We start from the raw sequence: 9,818 nt of genomic DNA, 5'->3' as shown, positions 1-9,818 counted from the left end.
GGAGCCCCAAATCTATTTCTTCCCCTTGATGTGGGAGTCTGTAGCAGACCCCTACCACCAAATCCTTTTCTCCTTGCCCCCCATGTAGCCTAACCCACAGTCCTTCTACTTCCTCATCCTTTGATTCTGTCTTGATGAGGGTTGATGTATATTGCTCCTTAACGTAGAGCAATATACGGTGTTGACTCTGTTAGGAGAAGTACCAGTTTTGTATAGAGAAGAAGGTAGTGTCTTTAGTACAGTGGTCACCAGCTGGTCATTTGGGAAGCCCCTGACAGTTTATCTCAGTCTGAGGGGGCAACCTTCCCTAGACTGAGATTGACTGCCTGTCAGACGCTCCACAATCGAGAGTGGCCAGGACGTGGTCCGGGAGGTAGGACTGGCAGGACATACATAGCTGGGCTGAGTTGCCTCCTGCTGCCAAGCCCAGCCAGGTGAGTGGGATGATCCCTCTCTGTGCCCCCTGCTACTGGGTGAGTGGGGCTCTAGCCGGGCCGCAGGAGGGTCGGAGTCTGGGCAGCTCGTTAATGTGTGCAGGGGCGCTCCCGCTGCTGCACGCACTCTGGCAGAGGCCCCCAGGAGCATGGTCCCCCACCCCTGATCTGTGTACGGGGCAAGGCAGCTATCCCTGCATGCTGGACTGCTTGCCCAGAGCCCCGCTGCAGTGGGTAGGGGACGAGGCTCAGCCCAGCAGTGGGAGACATGTGGCATTGAGGTGCTCCTAAGCTAGCTGCAGTGGGGCTTGGGGCGTGGGGGGCCCTGGGAATGGGGCTATGGGGGGTGTTGCAGGCACCCGAAAATTCGCCATAGCCCACCCAACCTGCTCTCCCGGTGCTGCTGCTGCAGGGCTCAATCTGCTACTCCCGGGCAGCTGTCCTGGTCCAGTCCTGCCTCTGGCGCCACGCGGCTGACACAAACCGCTCCAGCTCGGGACTGGCAGCTCAGAGCAATAAAGCAGCAGTGGGACAGCAGTGGTGCTCGGTAGTGGTGTCTTTTGTCTGTTGCACAGCGCATCTGGGACTTGCGGCACAAAGAGGCCCAGGCTTGCAGCACAGCTAAGATAACGCGCCCCCCCCCGGGAAGAGCCCACTGCTGCCATGGCCTCAGCCAGCCCGGCCAGCGTGCAGATCTGGGGGCATGTGCCCCCCGTGCCCTCCCAGGCTGCATGTGCCCTGTGCCCCGCCTGTGCAGGGCCTGCTCCTGTTCCAGCCCTGCTCCCTCTCTCGCTGCCAGGGGGGTGGGCAGATCAAGGCCTCAGCAGTGAGGGAAGGAGATAGGAGCGGGGACTGGGGGAAGTGGGGGACAAATGGAGGCCTGGGGAACATGTGGCCCCTGGGCCTCCTTTTTTCCCACCATCTGGCCTAGCGAGGGCCCCACTCACTGCAGCCCCTGTTCCTGCCTGTGCCCTGCTCCTTCCCTAATGGCTGGGGCCTTGATCTTCCCTGCCCCCCACCACAGCCCTTAGCCCCTCCCCCTGGCCCTTCCCTCACAGACTTACCTGCTGTGGTGGGGGTGCACCCCCCCCAATAATCTTTTCTCACTCTGCCTGGATCTGCCCTTCCCCCTTTCTGCCTAGACTGACCTGTGGGGAGGGGGTGGGGCACATGGTAGATCTTTTGGTTGCTTAAGTAGGAGATCAAAAAGTGATCTCCTACTTAAAAAGGTTGGAGACCACTGCTCTAGTACCTCAGCCTCGTTTTTTGCAGGAGTTGAAAGTTGTACAGTTAATGGGGCAGGGAACTGCAGGTGAAGGGAGGTTCGTGGTTAAAGCAGATGAAGGTTCTCTGGGGAACTGGATTCTAGCTTCATCCCAGCTGTAAGATACAAAGTTCTTGTATGAATCGAGACAAATCACTTCAACCAAATGTCTCATGTGATTGCTAAATGTCTTTTCTTCATTTTCTGGGTGCCTGATAGGAAATGTTAGGGTCTTACTAGCAGAAGTGTTGAGCACACATTATTTTGAGCTGGCTCTGCAGTGTCTGTATAGAACAGATGCTTCAGTGGGGCTTTTTGACACTTTTAGTTAAAGCTGATTCCATTTTGGGTTTTTTTTTACTTCTGCATGCAGCCAGTACTTTGCCTGCAAATGAAGTCAGTAAGAGCTGTGCTTTGTTTTGAACATAGGAAATGATATATGATTGATGCACCCTAAAAATTAGGGGCATCCTAGATATATCTTAATTTTTCTCCTTCTGCAAAATAGCAACAATGATAGCATTGGTGCAAAACTATAGTTCACTAACATTTGTGAAGCACTTGGATATTGTGATGATGAACAACAAAGACAAGGCTGTGAGGAACTTAATATTTTTGTCTTTCAAGCAAGACTTGAACAGTGTGCAGCAAATAAGATTCAGGCCACTATCTGGAGAATATGAACAGCTGCTCATTTTCTGCACAGAATAAGACTGTGGTTTGTAGTAATCGTGGAAGTAAAGACTTTCCAAATGAATGTTCACAAGGAGGCCAAATTAAGATTGCACAGATAACAGTCATTCTGACATTTCCTAATTTTTTAAATGCTCAGCTTTACACCTTCTAACAATGTTCTTTCTAATATAGTTTGGTTGCATGTAAAGTCTATATACACATATGTGAAAGACAAGGATTTCTGTTGGAGGCATCTTTCATTGGACCAGCTGCGTGGTTGGGATATACTGAGACAACCTTTTGAATGAGGTTATTTTTTATTCTCAGGACACCTGAAAAAGTCTGTCCCAAACATTATTTGAATCATCCTGGCTGCAGCGTCACTTCAGTACTACTGTACATATGGACATTCATTATTATGTGGGGGGAAATATTTCATGAGCTATTTCTTAATACCAGTACTTTCTGATAATTTTTCATAAAACTGTAACGATTAGAAAATTGTTTGCTTCTCAAATAGTAAATATGCTTTATGTAGGGGTTTGTTTCATATTATATTGTGGTGGGGGGTAGCACACAGCCAAACACTGAGCTGGGGGTGGGGGTGGTGGTTAGCATGAGGCCAAATGTCAAGTAGGGGTGGCAGGCGGCCGGGCACAGAGCAGGGAGGTGGGGACAGAGCACCGCCGCCTCCTAGGACCAGGGCTTGAGGGGAGGGTGGGGAGCTCACCAGGCTGAGGTGAGGGCAGCAGCTCCTCTCTGCTGGGCAGGGAAGCTCACTGGGCTGGTGTGTAGCAGCAGCAGGTTCCATGTGCAAGCTTCCCTGCCCTGCAGAGGGGTGCTGCTGCCCTGTCCCTGCCCACCCGTGTGTATCCCCTAGGACCAGTCCAAGTACCCCCAAAGGTACACCTACCACTGGTTGACAACCCCTTGTTTAAGGCATCCCGTAATGCACTTGCAACTTTTGTTCAGTACGGTGTCTAGTTCTTTGCATATGCCAATCTTTCGCAAACCAGGCATGCATAATCAGCAGCCGAATAACAAAGTGCAAGCCCAGTAGTTTGTAACACTATTGTTGGCCCCCGCATTTGGACTTGTTGGGAGATCTTGTTCCAGGAACTAACTTTGCACTTCACCTTTTCTGTATGTGCTTTATATGAAAGCATGAGGTCTAGTGTCCCTCCAAGGTAGGTAGGATTTGGGCAGTGGGTAAAGGCTATTCCATTTCAGGTAAGGTTGAGCCATTTACTAGTATCTCAGTTCTGAAGGTAGGAAAGACTAACTTGTGTTTTATTTGGTTTGGCACATAGTTGATTTTTGGTGTAATAGTCTGACAGCCAGTTGAAATAGTGATGCCAATGTGGCCTTGGCCTGAGTGAAGTTCTTAGCTTGGGCAGCAGCGCACAAATATCTGCATAAATAAAACTTCTTGTGCCCAGGTGAATTGGTTGATCCTTGATGTAGAAGTTAAACAGTATAGGTGCAAGTATGCTACCACAAGGTAAGCATTTCCTTCATTTTCCCCACTGGCTCTGCTTCTTACATAATTTAACATAGAATTATCTTTAGAAGTATATCAGCCAGAACACAGTTAATAACAATGAGACCTTTTTGGTTGTGTCCAGATAACTATTCCAAACAAAATATTGCTAAACAAGATGAAATCTACGTTCTCAAAGAAACTATTTCGCAGTTGGATAGAGAAAAGGACTCCTTGCAAGAATTTATAGAGGAAAAATCAGAGAAAATCGCTGCCTTTGAAAAGACTTTAGCAATTAAAGTATGTTCTATTATGTCAATACCTCTCTAATGTATTACTGATTCTTTGATATTAGAACATTTTCATAAAACTTAAATTTGGAATGAACCTGTTAAGGTTATATATTTCTTCTTGCATGATTGGGTTGAGAACCTCATATAAATGGCCTTAGCCTAACTCAGCTGCCACTGAAGTCAGCAGTAAAAACTGTCATTAGCGTCAATAGAAATATAACTTTTAGTATTTTCTATAGTTTAACTGGAAATATACCCAAGAGATGGGCCTTTCACAGTGTCCTTGGAGTGAGGAGGAATAAACTGATAGGCTAAACCATTCTAGGTTTAGCAGCATCAATAGGTGGGACAATAGGCACTTTCAGTCACTAAAACAGATCCACTGTGCTGGGACACATCCTGGGACAGCTGATCTGCGTCAGTTGGCAACATCCATTTCTAATCCAAGATTAACACTTTTTCTTGGGACAATAGCAATTAATTTGTCTTAACTGCCAGTCAAACTGCATGTGTAAATGATTCTCTTACACTTGCTTTGATGCAAGTTAAACCCCCGGACAATCAGACCTGGGATAAACCTGATGTGTGTTTTTACCTTTAGTCTGCTATGACTCTTCCAGGTTTTGACTCTTATCAGTCAGAAGCACCTCAAATGCAGCATCTTTTTTTACCCATAAACAACTTCCCACAAAGTAATGAAGAACAAGGATTTATAGCAGGTTAGTCATTCTCTCGTAACTGCCTGTGTGCATGGTCTTGCCACATAGTAAATGAAATCTAACCCCCAGTAGCTTACCCTCTTTCACTGAGGGTTCGGTGGCTGCAACTTAGCTTTTGTTTGTCTCACAGCAAAAATTTGCATACAGGCCATTACTTTTGAATGACTTTTGTGCTTTAAATCCCCACTCTTATTGACACTGCCGTAACTGTTTCAAGTCTTCAGGCCCTAAGATGTAAAATCAATGTAATTAAATGGTGCAAGTGATGTCAACATGCTATAACATTTGTATGGGGACACTTATTTTAGCTTAGAAGTATTTGTAACTGTACCTTAAGTTGACTGTGGACTGATTTAAATGAAACAAGCCACTGCTAAGTGGCCTAATGCCAGTGTATCAGTACACAAAATCATTATGCTTTTATTCCAATATAGAAAATTATAAAATGGTTTCCTTCATTTTTGACATGAGAATGAAGCTAATGTAATTGAGGTACTTAGCTGTACTTATTTCTCCATCCGTTTCTGGGTCTTATCCTCATCCTGTCCCTGCTGCTTTTAATCGTTTCCCCAAAAGGCCAGCATTACGAAGCTCAGGGAATTCTTGTGCATATCCTTGCTGTTCATTCTTCCAACCAGATTCTAACTAGCAGCAGTGAAAGTTGCCAGGCTGTGGTTAGCTCATTCTGCTGTACTGTAAAAATTAAGAAAGACCGGAGCAAATTGTCAGGAGATTTTGGAAGACAGTTCTGCATCTCTTAGCATTTGGCTCACATTCAGTAAATTATTTTTGCAATAAACAGACACATAATATTTTAAATGAAAACTTAAACTGCAGAAGTTTATAATGCTAGTATCTTCATTTGCTGGTGTCAGATAACTGGCTAGACTTTAAAGGCCTATCACAATTTACTCACTGTAAATTGAAAACCCTTTCTAATGTGGGATTAATATAAGATTCTCTATAAAATGAATGGTGAGGTTCTGCCAAACCAGAATGAGCTTGAAGTTTTAGAATAGACAGTTAAAAAAAATGAAAAAGCTATATTTTGATCCTATGCAACCACTTTCATTTATTTATTGAAGAGAAACTAGTTTTATTTTTTTTAAATTTGTTTTCAAGGAAAAGACGATTTTAAGTTTGAAGGAAATCGTTTCTGAGGTGGAGCATTCATCAAAGTAAGTCAAATTCTAAGGACAGCATTATTGGAACAGTTGTTTTCATTGGAAAAATATCAATGGTATGAAAATATTGAATTCTGATCAGAATTAAATTTTCTAAAATTCATTGTTTTACATGTTTTTTTACATTACAAAATGTCACTTTCTAGTTTCTGTGTTTTTTGTTTAGTGACTTTCAATCTTAATTCCTTGAAAATGTATTGCTTGTGTTTATTACATATAATTTTATTTGCTGCATAGACAGTCTGCTGAAAGTCTTTGTGCCTATAAGGAAGATATCACCAGACTGCGTCAGCAACTAGATGAAGCCAATCATGAACTTGCTCAGACTAACAGAAACAGAGAATCCTTAGCTAAAGAGAATGACAGATTGCAGGATCAGCTTTATAATATTAAGCAAGAAAATCAGGTATACCTAAACACTGAACCTTGACTGAGAGTTAAAATTGCATATTTCCAGAAGGCCTGTATGTCACTTGTGGCCTGCCTTATGTATAATACTGATTCATTTCTGCTACTGTCCATCTCTGGGAGAGACAAAATACTTATTGGGCAAGGTGGACTTGGTCTGGCCCAGTGTGGCATTTCTTAAGTTTTTTATGTTCTTATCTCCAAATAGGTTTCTAATCTCATCCCTGACATAACTCCAGTCAGCTAATAGCTGGATTTTGTTGTCAATCATTGTTGTTCTCTTTCTTTCATAAACTTTTTATAGTAGATCAAGTGGTCTATTATTTTTATGAAAGATACCCTAAAACATTACCCAGAAGCATAAAAATTATGTAAAAAGTTTCTGTTGTATTTGTACAGCCAAAAGTATTGAGTTGATATGACTTTTTTTGTATCCTGTAAACTTAAAAGTTAGATAGAAAAGCAGTATTTTCTAGCTACTTGCTAGCTAGTTTTATTCCATAGTATTAAAATCACTATGTTAAACTTAGCCTTACAGATTGAATATCTTCACAGATACTCCACCAGAAACTTGTGAAGTACGAGAATGAACTTGATGATATGAAGTTGGAAGTCCAGGATTCAAGTGCAACTATTGCCAAACTGAAAACCACACTAAATTCTAAAGTAAGTATATGCATGTTGCTAAGACATGTTATAAAAAACATTTATAACAAGAATTACTGTATATTCTTCCATACAACATGTCCCAGAATACGAAGTGTATATTGTTTCTTTGAAAGGACAAATAAAGAAAAAGATCTTTATAGTACGAAGTAACTGAGTAGCAGCAGCTAGGGAGCAAAACCTGCTAATTGTTCTGCTTCCTGTGGGTGGCATGCAGACTTTACTTTTGCTTTAGTCCAGTAAGCAGCAGAAACTGCTCTTAATGTATTTCCTTCCTTATAATGCACATTTCAACTTCCAGCAGCTAGTTTTTGGGAAAGGATGTGTGTTGTATATGAAAAATATGGTAAATCATTTTAACCCTATTTTCATTTGTAGCTTTTTCAAAAGCTTTATTCCTAATTGAAATTCCCATAATTCAGTTCGGCCCAGCATTTTTTGATAGTCTGAATTTTTATTCGTTTGTTTTTGCTGTCATCAGGGAGTGGGCTTTGAATGACATAGGGAACTGGTTACCTTTCATTTCCAGATCAATTTTAATACTACATCTGATTAACAGTGACTGAAACGTTAACATATTATTCCATGTAAAATAATAAATCTATAAAAGTTAAAATCTGTGGTTTAATGGTATTTCAAAGACTTGTAATAAATAGTTTTTAATCCTATACACAGAAATAGGTATTACTTAAAGCGTGTGTCTATTCAGGAATTTTTAATAAAAAATGTGAGGTATATCTCTGCATTGCAGAAATATATTAATATTTAACATTATAATACAGTGAAGGGTTTAAGCCATCTAAATGGACCCAGTACCATCTCTTGATTCTTTTTATCTGAAGTCTGAGGTAGAAGGGGAAAATTTTCTATGGACAGAAGATATCAGGTCCTTTGTTCTCACTGTGGACATGAATGTTTCCCATATTTTTGTTTAATTTACTACAGAAGATCATTTTTAAAAAAAATAAAAGTGGATTCTTTATTTTAGGAGAGAGAAAATCATGAAATTTTGGAGAGGTACCACAGAGCCAGTGAACAGGCAGAAAGCTGGGAAACAAAATTCCTCCAAGCAGAGGCAGACTGTAATTCTATTAAACAGGCACTTCTTACTGCAGAGTCTGAGAGTCACAGGACAAGAGAGAGAATAGAATCCCTTGATATAGAGATGGAGCAAGTAAGTTAGAACAGCATCTTTTATAATTGACACTAAACAATGCCTGGTAATGTTACTGGTAAGTCAGAAGCTGTTAACAAATTTGGTCTAACCTGGTGAATTTATAGTAGGGGTGAATTGTATAATATGCCATAACTATTGTTTGAAATTCCTTTTAACCAATATTCATTGGCAAACACAGGCATATACATGATCCAGGATCAGGGGGCGTGGGGAAGCACTTTAATTAGAGTGGCTCTGAGAACTGGTCTAATTAAAGCGCTCAGAACGTCATGTGTATCAGCATCCCTGTGTGGAAAATAGTGGTGGGGATACTTTACTAAAGCTCATCAAACAAACTTTAGCTAAAATGCCCCCACCACCATTTTTCAGCATGGGGACACTGATGCACATGATGCTGGAGTCTGTTGGAGTGCAATAATTACCACACTTAAGCAGACTCAATTAATAGTTTACGACGACAGGCTGAGAGCCATGGGGCTTTTTAGCCTGGAAAAGCACTCAGGGGTGATCTGATGGCCACCTATAAATTTGTCGGAGTGATCATCAGGATCTGGGGGAACGTTTGTTCACCAGAGCGCCCCAAGGGATGACAAGGTTGAACAGTCATAAACTACTGCGAGACCATTTCAGGCTGAACATAAGGAAGAATTTCTTTACTGTCCGAGCCCCCAAGGTCTGGAACAGCCTGCCATTGGAGGTGGCTCAAGCACCTACATTGAACACCTTCAAGAGTAAATTGGATGCTTATCTTGCTGCGATCTTATGACCCAAGCTGACTTCCTGCCCATTGGGTGGGGAGCTGGGCCCGATGATCTTCCGAGGTCCCTTCCAGCCCTAATATCTATGAAATCTATGAAATAGTCTGTTCCAACACGCTGTACTTACGGCACGTCAAAGCAGCCTTGCTGCATATGTGTAGGCACAAAAAATATTAATTATAAGTTTTTAACATATTTTAAGGTGACTGTGATGCCCATGGAACCCTCCTCAGGCCTTGTCACCTTTACTTTCTTTGGAGCAATCTCCCTTTCAACACGTCTGCCATGCCTTGATGTAATTACGCTGTTAAGAAAAGGGAGGCTGCCCCAAGCGAGATCACATGCTCATGCATACAGGTGTCACTGCTCATCACCTTAAGAGCTAATTACATGGCCTCCTCATCTCCCCTTTTAGCTACACCCAAGCCTCGCATATGTTACCCATCATTGGGCATTAAGCCCCATTATCCAATCCAGTCCATTCCTAGTGTCAGCTCCAGTCAATGCAGTCCTCTAAACCTAGGACAGTCTCCACCACTGTTGGGGCCTCCAGCCCTAGTGCCTTTAACCGTCCCAGCCCCTCCTGGGCCCAGGCCTCTACCTCACACTCTCAACCCCTCTAGGGTTTAGGCCTACATTCTCTGCCCCTCCTGGGCTCAACCTCTGTCTCTCTAACTATACATCCAACAGACTCTGCCCCTCCCAGACTGTGGGCCCCCTGGCCTCCCTTCTTCTTCCACCTCACAGGCTACGGGTCCCT

General features: G+C 42.8%; 1 protein-coding gene across 3 annotated transcripts in view; it reads left to right on the top strand.

The window, feature by feature from the left end:
- Window positions 1-9,818, top strand: part of TSGA10 (testis specific 10) — a 51,104-nt gene that overhangs the window by 23,680 nt on the left and 17,606 nt on the right. For all 3 annotated transcript variants that reach the window (XM_019529476.1, XM_019529475.1, XM_019529474.1), the window contains 5 exons: window positions 3,999-4,153; window positions 5,988-6,043; window positions 6,287-6,455; window positions 7,013-7,123; window positions 8,112-8,297. In XM_019529476.1, coding sequence (XP_019385021.1) covers window positions 3,999-4,153; window positions 5,988-6,043; window positions 6,287-6,455; window positions 7,013-7,123; window positions 8,112-8,297 — 677 coding nt within the window. The remainder of the gene's footprint in view (window positions 1-3,998; window positions 4,154-5,987; window positions 6,044-6,286; window positions 6,456-7,012; window positions 7,124-8,111; window positions 8,298-9,818) is intronic.

The sequence above is a fragment of the Crocodylus porosus genome, unplaced genomic scaffold (genome assembly GCF_001723895.1).
Source record: "Crocodylus porosus isolate Cpor-Errol unplaced genomic scaffold, CroPor_comp1, whole genome shotgun sequence".
In the NCBI taxonomy this organism is placed as follows: Eukaryota; Metazoa; Chordata; order Crocodylia; family Crocodylidae; genus Crocodylus; species Crocodylus porosus.
This window is presented reverse-complemented; position numbering and strand designations above follow the sequence as displayed.